Below are 18,460 nucleotides of genomic sequence, written 5' to 3' on the forward strand. Positions count from 1 at the left end.
TTTGGTTTGAACACAATATGACAAGGTTTGTTTTTTTCCACAATTTAAGTTATAAATAGAAACATGTTGCTTTACCCCTGGAAAAACTTCATTTGTTTCCCTCTTTTCAGTAGGAAAATCAGTAAAATTTATATCCCATCTATGGCTGATGGGTTAACAGCATGTACATCAAGCTATTGATATAAAGGGTCTTTCATACCTGGCTGGCTAACTATGGACAATATTAATTGGCCAAATGCTATATGCAAATAAATAGTGAACTTCCCTTTCTTTATAAAACTGGCTAAGTGTTTTGCACAGTGGCTAAACTAAGTGTTTTGCCCAGTGCACAACTGTGGCTAAATTAAGCTATAGTATATTTTTAGCTGATTTTTTAATTCAGACCCAAAGTCAATGTATCCCTTCTGCTTGATTCAGATAAATTGGATTTGGTTACAGTAGCTAATTATGATTTGGCTTCTGCTAAACAGGGAGTCTTCTTGACCTTTTAAAATGGGAATTGAGAAATCATGTATAGACTTCACAAGAAATATACCTGGATTATTTGAACTAAAAAGTCCTAATTCTATATAGGAAGGAATTCAAGAAAGTGGAAGTTAGGAAGAGACATCCCTATCTACTCTGCTAGTTTGATTTATGAGGCACTGGAGTGACAAATGCGTACTGATATATTATGCAGCACAAAGCCCCAAGTGTTTGAAGTTCAGTCTTGGGCTATGTGGCTTTTTATTAACAATTTTGTGTCCTCCTAAGTTAACGTCAAGATCTAATTCTGACAATATTCCATTATTTTTTTGACTAGAGAAAATTCACATTTCTACACCTAACAAATATGAGTACCAGTATATGCAGAAGCCTGCCCGGATGACTCATTTCGACATTGCAGTGAAAGCACACAATGATGCTCATTTTGCCTTGTCCTCTGGCCCACATGACATGGCAGAGATGACTGAGATTGTCATTGGTGGGCATCAAAATGCTAAAACGTGGATTTCTACTAGTAAAATGGGTGAGCCAGTTGTCAGCACAGACACAGCTGGCATCCTCTCTTGGGATGAATTCCGGAGCTTCTGGATCAGCTGGAAAAATGGAATAATTCAGGTAGTGAATTTGTCTGTGTAACAACAGCCCTATGGTCTCTTTCTTCCTTAACAAGACCAAGAGGACTCTGAGTGTATATATGGCACATTTCCATTTGCCATGTTATAGAAAGAAAGAGCCTAATTTCTGTTCCTTTTCTATGTTAAATTTTTATTGGCCAGTTTATATTAGAACACTTGATTGTGTTTCAAAATGTTTTTCTTTGTCATGCAGTGCCCTGGGAACCTGAGCTTTAAAAATTATTGTTATTAAGTGTATTAAAAGTATTTGCTCCTTGAGAACACAGGTCCAGCTGGTCAGTACTGATGGGAGACCAGTGAGAAATAACTTACTGATATCTCCTTAATTTCCAATTAAATCCAGTGGAGTTTGGCTGGTTTATGTAATGTTCTCATGATGCAACTACAGGTTTAAGCCACTGAGTCCAAGGGCACATACAATAGAGTTCCAAATTTAACAAGAGAGGCAGGTTTGACTTGCATGTTCATCCTGGAATTGGATGGTTTGCTTGTTCCTTTCAGGTTGGCCATGGTACTCAGATGCTAAATGAATCCATTATTGTGGAGTGGGCCATCCCCAAACAGCCTGAGGTGAAGTACATTGGCTTCTCCACAGGCTGGGGCTCAATGGGAGAGTTTAAAATCTGGAGAAAAGAAGAGACTGATGAAAATCACAATGAAGCGTTTACTCTTGGAGTCCCCCACAATGTGATCCCTGGATCAGAAAGAGCTACTGCCTCAATAATAGGTACCAACTAAAAGGGACTGGGTGTTAATAAAGATAGATGCTACAAACTAAAAGTTAAAAGTAATATGAACCAGGTAGGATAGTCATACCCACTTATAATGAAAAGAATATTACTTTCTGGGATGTGGAATGGTTTGCCTTTCAGTTGCTGGTTTGAACTCAGTCCAGATTGACAGTGACTGAAAGTTGGTATCGTTTGATGGTTCTTCAATAGCCTCTATGGAAAGAGATGAGAGTACCCAGTGGAAATCTATGCACAAAATCATCACAATCACAAGTAGCACTAACTGGCTCTCTTGTTGATGGTCTTAGCTGTTAGCCAAGGAGTTAATGAGCCCTGGAGACTGAAATTTCCTCTCTACTCCAAGGGAAACCCTGCATGGTTAAGACTGAGGATCTTAGGGGGTTCCAATTTTATATTAAGGCTTAGTGTTCCTGCATCTGATGGAAACCAGTGGGCTTAATTGGGTTTGTGCCATTATAGTTGTGAGTAGAGCCTTTATCAGCCATTCAGGTTCCTCCTTCCTCAGTCTTGTACATTTAGAAAATAAAAGTAAACAATGAGACAACAGGGAGAGAGAAGTTAAATATTGTGTGGCAGTACTGAATGTGTCTCATTGTTTTAATCAGGAGATGTGATGGGCCCTACGCTTAACAACTTGGACAATCTTCTACGATTACCATTTGGATGTGGGGAGCAGAACATGATCCATTTTGCTCCCAATGTCTTTGTCCTAAAATATCTGCAGAAAACCAAACAACTCAGCCCTGAGGTGGAGAGCGAAGCCACAGATTATCTGGTGCAAGGTACTTCCTCAGACTCATAGACTGTAGAGACATAAAAGACCTATCAGTAGTCTAGGTCAACAGAGCATATTACTTGTTTAACATTGTCCTGTCTAGCCTGAAATATCCTGAGTGATGGGTCTCAAACAATTTCCCTGTGGAGATTATCATACAGCCTCATAGATATCAGTGTCAGGAAGTTTTCCTTGGTACACAGCCATATTTTCTCTTCGTATTTACTCCTAGTTATACATTCTTTTACTCTCCTAAATATTTTCTTTCTCTCCTTGTTGTTTACAGCCTTCAGATACTTGTGGAAGGTTATTGTGTTTCCATTAGTCATTGCTTAGCCAAGCTGCATGTATTTAGTTTTTTTTAATTTTTTTTTCTAAATGAATCCTTCCAGCCCTCCAACCATTTCTGTTGTTCTCTGAACTCCCTCCAATTTGTCAATATCTTTTTAGTTACAATTTATCCAGAACCAAATTAGTATCCCAGGAGCAGTCATTCCAGAGCCATATGGAGAGGGTCTGTCCCCACCCTGTTCAATGTCATGTCATTTCTGTGTGTGTAGCCTAAAGCAATCTGCTTTTTCAAGTGTTTTCTCTCTCTGCATTCAAATAGGAAGGGTGGTTTGTACAGAATGGTTTATAGCTACACAAAGCAAGGCTCCCAGGAACAGGAAAGAATTACGAGAAAATTATTAAAAACAAGAATCACCCACAAGGGGATGGACATGGCCTGCCTTGTGCATGACTCAGACAATAGCCATGTCATGGAATCATAGGTGACAGGGTTAACTGAGATTCCTCAGAAAATGTAATCCGTTCCCTGTACGTATCAGCAAGAGCCCTATGTTATTTGCCTTTAGGGACTGGGCCAGAATTATTTCACTTGGTAGTTTGCTGTGCTCTCTGCTTGCCCTCAAAGTTAGAGCATTTTCTAATAGCCAAGCTCAGTTTCTCATTTTTAATAATATTCAGTTTTAATTTACAACCTTTCAAATGTTTGGGCTTCAAACTCGGCATATTAATTTACCTCCACAGAGGAAATTCCAAAAGGCTTTAAACCTTCCTGTGCTCTCTGGGACCCCTGCCAAGTAGCAGGTTCTGATGGAGAAAGCCCTTGTCCTGCTTTAAGAAGGCCTTTGCGCCTTACTGAGCAAGAAAACTTTCTTTTCCCTCTAAAATCCCATCCATCAAAGAGCAAAATCATAGAACCTATTATCACTTGCAGTTCCCAGCTCCTTCCCTTAATCCTCAGTGCTGTGCTGGGCTTCTTGGTAAAATTTCTACCTTACCACATCAAAGTTCTTAAAAACACAGATGAACTCTAGAGAGATGAAGTCTCTCATTTTTGCACCTCTCCGGACTGTAAAAAGGGATGCATAGAAAATGTAAGAACAAGCATTCATAAGAGCAAGCAAGATGTGAAATGGTTCGGGAGAGAGGTCTAACAAGCAAAGAAAAATTAATGTAAGAGTAACAGCCAAGGAAAGTGTAAGAAGAGTGACATACAGAAACTTACCAGTAGTTACCAGCAAAATGAATCTGAATTGATTATTTCCAACATGAATACAATCTGGTGATGAAGAAATACTTTTCAGCAGTAAATTGTATCTGAGGCTTATGTAGGGAAGATCTCAATATAAAGGAAAAGTCAAATTTAATGCAGCAGCTATTGCTGGTCTGAGAAGAACATCTTTGTCTTTGATTGCTGGGTGTGAAAAGGCTTCACCTGCCTCCTGCAAGCTATAGAACTACTGAAGAATTCTGAAGGCAGTGACTTTTTGTTGCATTATCAGTAAATATGTGTATTGACTTAGCTGTCTGGATGCACAGAATTACAAGCCAATTCCTACCACCAGCTTGCCTTAGTCTCTTGTCTGTGTCTGCACTCAGAGTTGAGCTTGGTGGGTAGAATGGCTCCAGCAGCAGTTGAAGAGATGTTTGTAAACCTTCTTGCCAACTCTGTGACCCCACTTGTCATGGTAATGACTTTTTTCAACAGAGTACCTTTTAGCCCAAATAGGCCAGTTTAAGCAGGGCTTGAATGCAGCACTTGTATCTGATGTGAACTTAGGCCTGGTCTACACTACAGTTAGGTTGATGAAAGGCAGCTTACCTTGACTTAACTATATAAGTGTCTACATTAAAATTTTGCTCCCACCGACGTAACTACCCTGCTATGCCGACTTAATAACTCCAGCTCCATGAGAGGCATAGAGTCAATGTCACTGTAGTTAGGTCAACGAAATGTCAGACCATATCTACACGTACAGCAATGCAGTTGTGCAGCTCTCCCGCCAGGACAAAAAAACCCTGCAAGTGGCATAAACTGTGTCGGCATGAGAAGCTCTCCCACCAACATAGCACTTTGCACATTAGCACTTATGTCAGTGTAACTTATATCACTCAGGGGGGTGGATTATTCACACCCTGAGTGACATAAATTTTGCCTACATAAGTGGTAGTGTAGACATAGCTTCAGTGTAGATGCTGCATTGCTTAAATCGACTGATACGGGCTTTCACAAGCCATCTCACAGTGCCCCGCACTGACAGTACAGTGCTTGTGGTGAGGACATGCACCACCCACTCATGGAGGATAGGTCCATCAATGGCTATTAGCCAGGATGGGCAGGGTTGAAAAACCATGCTCTGAAGTATCCCTAGCCTCTGCTTGCCAGAAGCTGGGAATGGGTGCTGGGATGTATCACTTGATGATAACCTGTTCTGTTCAGTCTCTCTGGCATTAGCCACTGTCGGAAGACAGGATATTGTGCTAGATGGACCATTGGTCTGACCAAGCATGATTGTTCTTATGTTCTTAAGGAGCATAATGTGGGCATGCAAAAACAATTTAATTACTGTGGTGGCTGTATGCCAATGTAACTTAGGTTGACATAATTTTGTTGTGTAGACATGCCCTTACCAAGGAGGCTGCAGGAGCTAGGAATTTTTTAGAAGGGTGAAGTAATGTGAGGGGTTGATCTTGTTCTCCCAGAAACTCCACCACTTTCCCTTTTCTTGGTATGTTGCTGTGTGCACTGATTTTATTCCACAGTAGCACCCTCTCAGAAACACGCTTCAGAGCTTGAAGACTCTTTCTTTTCCTCTTTTGCCCATTACTAATATAGAGCACTCCTAAGTTAAACTAGATGCTCCAACCAATATTAAAGGCTTGGCATTCAGAGACTCAATCACTTGGCAAGGTGACCTTGGGGTAAATGTGGTTACCTCAGCCGCTGTTCTCAGAAGTATCTGTACTTTACTCTGATTCTTTCATTTTCTTCACTGTTCCCTTCGTCCCTTTAGGGCTCCACAAATGAAATAATGTAAACTTTGATTTATGTATTTGAATATTAATGTGATAACCCTGGATTCTGTTTTTGGTTGCTCCCAGAGTCTCTCTCTTTCACCAAATTGGGTTCTTCCCCTAAGGCTACTTTTGCATTATCTTTCTGTGGAACAAGTGGATTTTATTCTCTTACTTTTATCCATATATCCTATAAACCCCCAGCCCAAGCTTTTCACTGCTGGACCATAATTAATTTCTAGGAATTCAATTGTTTTCTATTTTACAAACTCACCCAGCTCTGCTCTCTCTAAAAGGGAAACTTTTGGAGGTTATGGAGAAGCAGGGGGAGATGGACAGCCACTGATAGGAGGTTATACTGCCGTCTATATCTGCAGAGGTCAGCAAAGCTACTCAGTCCCTGGAAATGAAAAATTAATCCATTCTCATAAAGATGTCATGCAGCATGGAATGAAAAGTCTATTTATGGGTCAGAGGATTAGCCAGGCTCCAAATGTCTCTCTGTCATGTAGCCTCTTGCACATGTTTGATACATCTCCATATCAGAAATGGCCATTCTGAAGGATTTAGATCCAGTGGACATTTAAAATCCTTGCCAAAATTACTGTGTATTGGAGTTTCCACATTATTGAGACTTGGCCCAATTTTATTAGCACTGACGGTTCATGATTACAAGGGAAGTAGGTTTGGTGAAAGGTAAATTCCATCCATTATAGCTAAAATGCTAATCCCAACTTTATCTTTGGCTTTTGAAGGACGTTCACGTAGGGAGCACTTGTACATTAAGGTGACTGCTCTAAAAGGATGCATCCTAAAATGGGGTCCCGGTATTTTCTCTTGATCTTCAGTATTTAACTTCACAATAACTGTTAGGTTAAAATGTGCCTTCTGTAAGACAGCCCCATCAGCTAGGAAGGGTTCAAATATGTTAAGACCCCAATGACTTAGCTATTGCATGTCTCAAAAAACTGCTTGCCAAGGTGGTCAATCTTATTGTTCTCCAAGCTGACTTTTCTGCTCAGGAATTCTTCTCAACTAAAGGGAAGAGAAAGAAAGTCCTAATAAAAGGAAGATATGACTGACAAGTGCCATCCCATATATAGACATGCAAAGAGCCTCCAGCTGGGCATGGAAAAGAGGCTAATAGTAGGAGAAGTTATATTTTGATCACTTGTCTTCAGGAGATGTATGGAGACTTATAAATACTAGCCTGTAATAAGATTTAGTTAAGATCTATTCCACACACACACACAGGGTTGGCTCTACCATACACAGCAGAACAGGAGATTGCCTTTGGCAGCAGAATCCACCATACCAGTGTTGGATGATCTGAGTTTTCATTCAGTTTAAACACTTGCTTTTCTAAGGGCATGGCTACACTGGAAACTTCAAAGTGCTGTCGCAGGAGTGCTCTCCCAGCACTCCTGGTAATCCACCTCCACGAGGGGATTAGCTCCGAGTGCTGGGAGTGTGGGTCCCGGTGCTCAGAGCCTGTTTACACTAGTGCTTTAAAGCGCTCTGACTTGCTGCGCTCAGGGGGATGATTTTTCACACCCCTGAGCCAGCAAATTAGAACGCTATAAAATGTAAGTGTAGCCAAGCCCTAAATTGCTGGACTCCCACAATTCTTTTGTGATTTCCAGGTTACCAACGCCAGTTGACCTATAAGAGACAAGATGGTTCATACAGTGCTTTTGGTGAGAGGGACTCCTCAGGGAGTATGTGGTAAGTAAGTCGCTATTTAAAACAGAGTTAAAAATTCAGTGTTTGCCAAATTGAAAAGGACATAATTGGCAAAAAGGACAATAAGTTTCCAGTTTGTGTCAGGATGTTGCACATAGCAGAGAGTAAAAATAATATTTAATGGCTAGAAGCCTGCTAATGCTCTACTGCTGAGTGTTTTGTGATCCCACATTAGATGGGTTTTGAGGATCAAAACTGAGGGACTGTTAAGATGTTAGTTAATGCATGTTCCTTTAAGGTTCCAATGCTGTCATTTAGGGTCAGATTCTATGCCATAGAACTGCATAGGCAGTGCGTGACCTCAATAAGCACCTTCTTACTTGAGAACAGAACCCCACCCAGGCTGTGTTGGGGAGATGGCAGGGCACCTCCTTCAGGGCAGGAGGGAGAGAATGGAGCACATCTTTCAGTGGACTCCAGCTCCACCTGGATGAAACAGAACAGGATGGATGGATGGATTCCCCAGGAAACTGAACTGCAGGGCCTTTCAAGGTACCAGTTGTGCTGAGGCAGTAGATGGAGGGGGCAGGGTGTTCCAGTGTTCTCTAGAATGCCCCTCATTCCCCAAGACTCTGCTTTACCTCAGTGTTAGCATTCACTTGACTAAATGCAGCACCTTAAACTAAAAAGTTTTCCATTTGGTTAATTTGCCTGCACTGTCACTCAATTTCTTCAGCTGCTCTGAATTTTCCTTTAGATTGACTTGCTCCATGAACTCATTTGAAGGGGAAGTAGAATTTCTGTGATGATGATGCTTAACTTTTTTAAAGATAATAAACTCTACTTTCATCTCAGAGCTGGCATCTTTTAGTCCCTAGATATAAAATACTGTAACACACCATTACTTAACACTCGAAAAATCCCCTGCCAGGAAGCCTGCCTCCTACCCTCCCATTCCTGCGGGGCTTGTAAAATGAGTGATTCAGTCTCCCAAAACCGGCTGGAGTTCACACTTTTTGCATGTCAGAGGTTTAGAATTCTAAAAGCACTTCTTCTGTGTCTGCTTAGATCCTAACGCTCAACAGAGACAAACTTTAGCAGTGGTTTGAATTTCCAGTTGTTTTATTATCAGTAAATAATTAAAATAGGGGAAATTACAATATTTTCCCTTTTTTCCATCTAGTATTATATCTGAATTGGTAATTGTATGCATCTTATTTCAAAAGCTTGAGTCAGGGAGCAGCTAAACACCTGTACAAGAGAAATTAATTCCAGCCAATGACAATGTTGAGTCAAATTTTGGCTCTCTTTCTATTTATGATATTCTATGGCAGTAAGTTACACAGGCTTAACTGTCTTTTTTTATGGGGTTTTTGTTGTTGTTTTTAAATGCTTCTCAGTTTAAAATATGCTGCCTTTGAATTTCATGCAGTGTCCCCTTGTTTTGTGTATTACCCAGAAGGGTAAATAGTGCCCAGTGTATCTTCTCTACACCATTCTTTTTTTTGTATATTTCAATAGTGTCTCCTCTTCTAGATTTTTGAAACATACATTTCCCAGAAGCACTATTTCCCAGATAGTGCTCTGTGTTCTTATTCTCAAGAACCTGCTGAATTTGTGTTTTCAGGCTAACAGCCTTTGTTCTCAAGTCCTTTGCGCAGTCTCGTGGATTTATTTTCATTGATCCCAAGGAATTAACAGCTGCAAAGGACTGGATCATCCAGCACCAGAAGGAAGATGGCTCGTTCCCTGCTATGGGTAGAATATTAAATAAGGACATCCAGGTAAAAACTATAGAGACTTAGAATCATGCAACAAATGCGTTTTTAGAATGTTACCAGGGTTAGAGGTAGTGTAATCTTATGGTTCATATGATTTTTGTGTTAAAGGGCTATGATCCTATGGGAAAGAAACTAAAGAGGGGTTTCAATAAAGCAGTCTGCTGGGGCTTAGCTGTGTGCCACCCTTTGAAAATCCCACCATGGCACTTGGAAACTGCATCTCAACTATGAAACTCCATGTCTCAGATGTGTTACCGAGCCATGGACCGGGCAGAAAGTTGCAAAGGGGAATTGGGTTTCAGAACTATAGGCTCACCAAGTACAAATGTGAAAGGGTCCTATGGCCTTAGCCTTTGTCATGGTTCCAACTTATTCCCTGCTTCGCTTCCAAAGTCCTTCCATGCAGCGTGCTGCTGTTCAATTTTCACCCAGTTGTTTTATGTTTATCCCACTCCAGGGTGGAATCCATGGCAAGATCTCACTGACAGCATACGTAGTTGCAGGTCTGTTGGAGACAGGCATCACCTTTGAGGTAAAGGACTGAACAGCAGCCATTAAAATAGCTAAGAGATTATTTCTTGTGCTAGGTTTTGAAAATTTCCTTTTTGTTGCTTGGCTTTGCATTTTTTTGACCTGTGGAGACTTTGTCAGCTGGTTCTGGAGGTGACAGTCAGACACCAGAAGCTGTGGTGGAGTCTTCCTGACTTATCTAGAGTTGAATGTCTCAAAAGAATCTTTTCTAAAGTTAGCAATGGAGATTCCTGCAACCTCGAGTTGTCAGCTTGTGGCTTGTTCCAGAGGAGCAGAGCTGCTCTCTCTAAATCCCCTCCAGCAGCAGGCAGTTGTTTCCACATAAGTTGCTGAGCAGCTCAGAAAGGCAGTGAACACAATAAATATGAATCTGTCTCTATGCTCCTCTTTGTCCTGATCCTAATAGGTGGGTTTGCTGGCAGCCCCTGCCAGATAGCCACATTCATGAATTCTACAGCCTGTGATTCCTCAATTAGGGTATTTAAAATTATCAAATGTCTTAGAGAAGAGTCACTTTCCTGTGATGTAGTGGAATGTAAACTCTGCAGCAAAATGTTCACCTTTGCTGTAATGCAATTTCCTGGCGCTTAATACAAGGCATGTGTGTGGAGAGCCACTGCTTTCTATCACTCCAGAAGGGTAGGAGGCAGCCAGATCTCAGTGATCAGAAGATCTCTTGGATTACCTATTACATTCATCCTGAATCCCCTGTACTGTGTTACCTTTGTTAAATCCAGCAGAGGAAGCTGATTTACTATCTGAAGAGTGTTCATTTGGATGTGTGAATGAGTTAATGGTCCTCAGTCCAATTTCTGTTGGATAAATAGCTGTGTCCCAAAAACCATGGCCACAATTGCCTCAATAGCTGCTGATTCTGGTAGGCTGAAAATTGAATGCCCCTTGGAGACTGAACTCTCCTCTCACCTCCAAGAATAGGCATTTGCAGGGCAGTGTAAAGCAGCATATTATTTATTTATTTATTTTATTACAACTGTAGGCACTACTGTAACAACAAACACCTGCCCCCAAAAGTTTACTGTCTAAGTAGACAAGGCAGAAAGGGAAGTAAAGACACAGAGAGGGGAAGTGACATGCCCAAGGTTGTACAGCAGGTCAGTGGCAGAGCCTCCTAACACTGACTCTTAATCCAGTGCCCTACCCACTAAAGCATATGATCACCCCAACTTTATAGAGCTGTTGCCTGTGCTGGACTTGTGTAGATAAATGATAGATTTCACTGTCCATTTCTGTCAAGCTGTTGGTACATTAGTAAAAAGAAAAAGAAATATATCCCTGCCTCCTCATTCCAGCAGAGAGGACAAGCTCTTACTGTTAATTAACTATGGAAGCCTTCTGCCATATCACTCCCCAATGTGAACTGGGTCCCATTTGATTAATTTAGGTCTTGAATGAGCAAGGTTCTAAAGATTAATTTTATATATAATATACAAAATGTGGGGTTAGTGCAGGGGTGACCAGACTTTCCCAAACTGAGCCCCACATGGCCAACTTGCTAGGAGCTACAGAATTACAAAAATGGAACAGATTGTCTCTTATGTTGAGGTGCAACCTGGTACTGATGAGGTGGGGCCTGAGGTCTGCACTGTAGAATTCTGCAGGCTACACTCTGGCCACCCGGACTTCAAATATTGGACAAAGTGAGTTCCCCAAGCCCTTCTGAATCTCTGTAGATAGCATGTTGGAGCCTGCTACTGATCTCACACACACTCTTTCTCTGGACCCTGTTTGTAATCACACATTGCACACACTCAAAACTGCTGAGCCAAGCATTCCCTGTGGGGAGGGAATGACAATAAATATGTTATGAATCTGATACCCTGTGTCTCTGTAGAGAGAAAGGTCTGTTCAGTGTGTCTCTTTGGTGTCCCCTACTCAGACATGTTGATTTCCTGTTCAGACATAAAGCACCGTTTTTAAGGGGATTTTTAAGTGCCCAGAGGAGCCATGAGGATCTCTTCAGAAAACCTTTGTGATTGATGTGCTCAGCGTGCTGTAGGCCTGTGCCTTGCAAAGCTCTCAGAATAAGGCCAGCCTGCAATGTGCTGAGCACCCTTAATTCCGGTTAGACTCAGTGGGAGTTGAGGGCGCTCAACACTTTGCAAGATCTGATCCTGAAAGTGCTGAAGCAGCGGTTCTCAAACTTTTGTATTGGTGACCCCTTTCACACAGCAAGCCTCTGAGTGCGACCCCGCCCCACACTTATAAATTAAAAACATTTTTTAATATATTTAACACCATTATAAATGCTGGAGTCGAAGCGGGGTTTGCGGTGGAGGCTGACAGCTTGCGACCCCCCCCCCATGTAATAACCTCACGACCCCCTCAGGGGTCCCAACCCCCAGTTTGAGAACCCCTGTGCTAAAGGAGTAAGTCACCACCCCCTCTGCGGCAGCTCCCCTTTATGGGAAAGATAGGGCAGGGAGGGATGTTCTCTCTAGGCCATTTCTAAGTCAGATAGCCCCAGAAGTTCCAGTTCATTACAGTCTGGTGGTTTCCCTAGGGGAGATCTGCAAGTGTTACTAATGATCTGAGCTTGGAAATGAGGAAGGAAGAAGGTAAGTGTGACAGGGCAATCAAAGGAAACCCAATTACATCAAATCCAATTAAATTATTTCTATAAATTGTTAGAGCTTTGTTCCTGCACAGTGAGGTCATTGGGGGAGTTAATAAAACATGTCTGCTGACTGTGGTGGCCCTGGGAATCTTGGCCTTTATTATCATTTGGTATCTACTAGATGCTCTGGAGTGTAAGGGACCCAATCAAATGTAAAGCAGAGACTTCACTGCTACTAAATATCTTTGCTGTCCATGCTGAGTCCTACAGGGGAATGAAGCCTCTTCAGCATTAGGGGAACAAATATGTCTCAGCAACATTAATATCTGGATCTTTCTTGCTGTGGTGTTAGTCCCCATTTTTTTAACCCTGGAGTCATGGCCCTACTTAGGGAAAGGAAGGATCAGTTGGTTCTGTACCACTAAGAGCAAAGTGCATGTTCACACTGCTTCCCTGATGGACACAAGTTCAGGAAAAATGTAGCAATCTCAGCTCTGGAGATGCAGGTGCTAGTAATATAGCTGGTCTTTTTCCCACTCTCCCCAATTTAGGAAGAAAAAGCAGCAGTTGCCAAAGCAAAACACTTCTTGGAGTCCAACTTGTATTCTGCAGAAGATCCCTACACCACAGCCCTGACTGCATATGCCCTGACTCTTCTGCATAGTCCCTCTGCTGCAGTGATGTTGCGGAAAATGAACAGCATGGCCATTATGCAAGGTATTGTGCACCTGAGGGCCAAGCTGGCATGCCCCTCAAATAACTTCTGCTGCTCTGAGGCTTCTCAGACAATGAACTCAGTACAGGCCTCCCCAGGGCACTTGTGGAAACAAGCTAATAGCACTTGCCAGCGAGAACAAGTGATCTCAGTTATCAGCCTGGGGAGGATATATCCTCTGAGATGAGGGCTTCCTCATAACATGAATCGACCTTTATAACATAATTCTCCTGATTCTCAGGATACAGGGCAGAGTCCTTCAGCTACAGGCATTGGTTTGACTCCACCTTCCCTAGCTTCTAGCGGTACAGGTATGAGTGGTCTCTGCTGTGAGCAGTGTAAGTGCACCAGAGACTTTGCCGTGCCACTGTGTGACATTTATCATCCTTCTCTGGTGCCACAATACTTGATCAGTGATGCAAGATCTGATTCTGCAGATGGCTCTTCGGAATGCAAAATTCAGCAGCCTGCCAGCATTAATCCTCTCTTTCCTTCTGCCCCCAGCCAAAATAAATCCCTCTTTACAAATTGTTCTTAAGCACCAACAATGTAGTTAGCACTGTAGGTAACTCAAAGGAATTCATAGTCCCTGCCCCGAGAAGCTTACTCTGTAAATGGAATGACAATGCAGTATAGGTTGTGGTTCAGTTTTAGACCAAATATGTGACAGCAGAGTTTGAACCTCCCCATGTCTAGGGAATAGCTTTAACTTCTTTACTGCTTTACCATTCTAGATGGCTTTACCCACTGGAGCTTAATGGGGACTCTGGTTACTGATGAAGATACATTCATGGGATTTAACGATGGGCTTTCTCAATCAGGTACCCCTGTTTGTGGTTATTTATGATACTCCTGTTGGGGGAAAGACTGGGATTATTCTCTTTTGTTTTATATAATGCCTGCAGTGTGCTAACTGCTTTTCAGGTAGGTAAGAAGGGAAGGTCGCTACCCTGAGGAGTTCACATGTGAAGGCAAAGGAAGGGGAATGGGGTGCAACAAAAGTCCAGTGACTGAGTGGGGCAACATTCACACTTCTTGTTAGTTGCATGTTTTTTATAATGCACCCTAATGTCCCTTTCACCCTCCTTATGTCTGTCTTGTTAACAATTCAGAAAAGGAGCAGGAGTCAAGAGCAGGAGAGGGCAGTGGCCAGACATTAAGAGAACTAGGAGGTGCAGAGCTGGGTGTGGCCCATGCATTGCTGGCATTTCAGCCCCTGCTGTCTCACCAGCTCTCCATAAAGCTTCATAGGAGATGGTGAATAAAATGGGGAACTATGAGCCTTATGGGGCTCCTCAGGGGAGGAGTCATTTGCCATGGGAAATTAGAAGTCAAATATACTTAATTTTACAGTAACAGCTATTTGGCCTGGGATTTTCAAAGGACCCTAAGAGTGAGTGAGGTGCCCAGTTTCCATTGACAGTCAATGAGAGATGGCCATCTAACTCCCTTAGTCTCCTTTGAATATGCCAGCACTAATAATTAACTATTTAAAACCCCAGGCTCCACTATCAAGATGAAAAGGTGTAAAAATTAATGGAGTAATCGTTGGGCCAGGTCAAAAAAGACCATGACTCTGCATGAAAAGTCCGATGACAGAGATGCAGAGTCAGCCATGCAGCTTGGGTGGCATGTAGGGGAAAAGGGAGCCAGAGTAAATTTATGCAGGGGCTAAAAGTCAAGCAGAAGGAGCTGTGATCTGATGTGCCAGAGGAAAGCTTAGACTGGAAGCTGACACATGAGGCCCATTTTGGAAAATGTCCGATGTAATTTGGGTACAGACATTTTTCACTGCTTCATTTGTCTCTTTCTGCCTTGGACTCTTTGAACCCTGAAGATTTTTTTAGCTTGTGAAACTACAGAGAGGTGATACCTAGCTCAGCCCAGATTCCCTACTCCAAATGTGGTTTTGATTGTTTTCTCTTTCAGTTGTATCTGCAGAGGTGGAAATGACAGCCTATGCACTGCTGACATACACGCTCCTGGGAGATGTGGCCTCTGCACTTCCAGTGGTTAAATGGCTGTCGCAGCAGAGAAATGCACTTGGAGGATTCTCATCTACTCAGGTGAATTCCTGGCAGCTTGTGTAATTTCATCATAGAAATAAATGCCAATGCAAACTGACTGACTAGGGACTAATCTGGGTTAGGTTTCATTCTGGAATGTAGGAGTCATGCTAAATCCTGGTGCAGAGAATACCGCACAGTGCTGTTTATCACACCTTTCGGGTGTGAGCAGCAAGGAGTGAACTTGAGTGTCTCTCTCACTTTCTCTGAGACTTCTGAGGGAGGAAGAGGTGCAGAGAGAGGGGAATGAAGCGATTCCATTTACTGTCTAAGCAAGTGCAGAGGAAACCTGAACTGTCAGATGCTAATGAGTGTACAGCACGTTGCTAGTTCATAAGGTTGGTGCTCCTTGGTTCTTCACTAACTGTCTTTTCCCCCAATCCCATAGGATACATGTGTAGCTCTGCAGGCTCTGGCTGAATATGCCATTCTTTCTTATGTTGGAGGAGTCAACCTTACCATTTCCCTGGCTTCCACTAATTTAGACTATCAAGAGACTTTTGAGCTTAACAAGATGAATAAAAAGGTTCTCCAGACTGCAGTGGTAAGTGGGTGCCTGAAAAGATACAACTTCCTCTGCTTTAATGTTACTAGTTTCCCAAAGTGACCGACCTGAATTTGGGTTCTGTGTTGTAACTCAGATTATTTCAGTGGGGGGGGGTGGGGGGAAATGGGCTGGGTATTTTGCCCAACCTCTGATGGGAGAGGCAGCAAAATGCTCAGTTATGAGAACATCCTTCATCACAATGGATGCCTGGTGTTTGGTTTGGGATCATTACCACTGGCTGCTTGCATTAAATATAGGGACTGAGGAAGAATCTGCCATTTTTGTTCTGCTTTTATATGGTTCCATGTAAACTGGAATGCTCTGTCACATAAAAACCAAGGCTGACATGTCTTAACTGTGGATTCTCCCATGCTTGTCCCTAGATCCCCAGCATTCCCACTGGGCTGTTCGTAAGTGCCAAGGGCGAAGGCTGCTGTCTGATGCAGGTAAGGGGCTTCCGGGCTGTGTAAAGGAGCTGAGAAGATTACATTTAAACAGACAAGACAGTCTATTAAACATTCATTTCTTTCCAACCTCTTCCCCCAGTGATGAATTGGCATGACTAGCCAACAAATAATCCTCTCTACGCCTTTGCTTTGTCTCTTTCTACTGTCTCAAGGAGGGTGGTACATGAGGGTGTGACTAGAAGTGACTGGGGTGACATTTAAAAGTGAATATTTAGGTTGAATGTCAGGAAATGCATCCTGATAGGGACATATCAAGCTGTGGGATAGTTTGAAAGAACATAAGAACAGCCATACTAGCCAGATCCATTTAGCCCAGAGGTGGCCAAACTACGGCCCGCGGGCCACATTCGGCCTGCGGGACTGTCCTGCCCGGCCCCTGAGCTCCCCACCGGGGAGGTGAGACCCCAGCCCCTCCCCCACTTCCCCCGCTCTGGGCGGCGGGGCTGCGTGCTCATGCAGGGCCGCGTGTCTGGCTCCGGCCGGGTGGTGCAGCTCCAGACATGCTGCTCTGAGCAGCATGGTAAGGGGGCCGGGGGGGGGGTGGATATGGGGCAGGGGATCCCAGGGGGCAGTCAGGGGACAGGGGGCAGTTGGGGGGGGCGGTCAGGGGACGGGGAACAGGGGCTGTTGGATAGGGCAGAGGTTTGGGGGTGGCAGGGGATGGGGAATAGGGGAGGTTGGATAGGGGGTGGGGTCCCAGGAGAAGGCGGTCAGGGGACAAGGAGCAGGGGGGGGTTGGATGGGTGGGGGGTTCTGAGGGGGTAATCAGGGGGCGGGAAGTGGGAGGGAGCGGATAGGGGGCAGGGGCCAGCCTGTTTGGGGAGGCACAGCCTTCCCTACCCGGCCCTCCGTACAGTTTCGCACCCCGATGAGGCCCTCAGGCCAAAAAGTTTGCCCACCCCGATCTAGCCAGTATCCTGTCTTCTGACAGTGGCCAATACCAGGTGCCCCAGAGGGTATGAACAGAACAGGGAATCATCAAGTAATTCCCTGTCGCCCATTACTAGCTTCTGGCAAACAGAGGCTAGGGACACCATCCCTGTCCATCCTGGCTAATAGCCATTGATGGACCTATCCTCCATGAATTTATCTAGTTCTTTTTTGAACACTGTTATAGTCATGGCCTTCACAACATCCTCTGGCAAAGAGTTCCACAGGCTGACTGTGCATTGTGTGAAGAAATACTTCCTTTTTTTTGTTTTAAACCTGCTGCCTATTAATTTCATTTGGTGACCCCTAGTTCTTGTGTTATGAGAAGGAGTAAATAACACTTCCTTATTTACTTTCTCCACACCAGTTATGATTTTATAGACCTCTATCATATCTCCCTTAGCTGTCTCTTTTCCAAGCTGAAAAGTCCCAGTCTTATCAATCTCTCCTCATATGGCACCATTTCATACCCCTAATCATTTTTGTTGCCATTTTCTGAACCTTTTCCAATTCCAATATAAGAGATTATAAGAGATTCTTTTTGGTAAAATCTCCCATCTGTACACGTTAGTGTAGGTTTGGCAGCTGAAATGTCATTGTGAGCAGTGGTGTTACTGATGCAGGATGTTACTAGTAAATTGCTCAAGGTTCCCCGCAAAATGTCTGAGAGTCTAGTCTCTGCTCTCATCTCTCTGGAAGTGTCTGGTGATGCTGCAGGGTCTAAACAATGCTTTTATTGCTTCATAGTCAATGGCACTAAAATCAGACCTGATTTCCTCCCCCTCCACCCCCCCATTTGCTGCAGATTGATGTCACTTACAATGTGCCTGACCCTGTTGCTAAACCAGCTTTCCAGCTTCTGGTTAACCTGAAAGAGCCCAAATCAGAGTGTCATCGGCAAACTCAGCATCCCCTACGGCCCCTCTCTCCAGATGAAAATCGCTCAGAAGCCTCCCACAGAGAACGGGCACTGGTGGATGACGATGACCCAGCTTCTGATCAAGATCACCAGGAATACAAAGTGATCCTGGAGACGTGTACTAGGTAGTGAAATCCCTTTATTTCCTTCAACATGGCTCTCTGTACAGGTTGGCTAAGCTTGTTATCAGCAGATCCTTCCACTAGTCCTTCCATTTCAAACCACTCCCAGATGTTCTTCCAGTGAGAATTGCATCCCATCCCTACATCTGTGAGGGTTTATAATGTGTTTTTAT

General features: G+C 43.4%; 1 protein-coding gene across 2 annotated transcripts in view; it reads left to right on the forward strand.

Annotated features, from left to right (window-relative positions):
- CPAMD8 (C3 and PZP like alpha-2-macroglobulin domain containing 8) overlaps nucleotides 1-18,460 on the forward strand; it is a 91,163-nt gene that overhangs the window by 39,721 nt on the left and 32,982 nt on the right. For both annotated transcript variants that reach the window (XM_084614856.1, XM_084614855.1), the window contains exons 24-35: nucleotides 803-1,101; nucleotides 1,623-1,848; nucleotides 2,479-2,655; nucleotides 7,595-7,676; nucleotides 9,262-9,418; nucleotides 9,873-9,947; nucleotides 13,073-13,238; nucleotides 13,971-14,057; nucleotides 15,166-15,302; nucleotides 15,691-15,846; nucleotides 16,233-16,295; nucleotides 18,052-18,290. In XM_084614856.1, coding sequence (XP_084470982.1) covers nucleotides 803-1,101; nucleotides 1,623-1,848; nucleotides 2,479-2,655; nucleotides 7,595-7,676; nucleotides 9,262-9,418; nucleotides 9,873-9,947; nucleotides 13,073-13,238; nucleotides 13,971-14,057; nucleotides 15,166-15,302; nucleotides 15,691-15,846; nucleotides 16,233-16,295; nucleotides 18,052-18,290 — 1,864 coding nt within the window. The remainder of the gene's footprint in view (nucleotides 1-802; nucleotides 1,102-1,622; nucleotides 1,849-2,478; nucleotides 2,656-7,594; nucleotides 7,677-9,261; nucleotides 9,419-9,872; nucleotides 9,948-13,072; nucleotides 13,239-13,970; nucleotides 14,058-15,165; nucleotides 15,303-15,690; nucleotides 15,847-16,232; nucleotides 16,296-18,051; nucleotides 18,291-18,460) is intronic.

Source organism: Lepidochelys olivacea, assembly GCF_965140295.1.
Source record: "Lepidochelys olivacea isolate rLepOli2 genome assembly, chromosome: 25".
Taxonomy (NCBI): domain Eukaryota; kingdom Metazoa; phylum Chordata; order Testudines; family Cheloniidae; genus Lepidochelys; species Lepidochelys olivacea.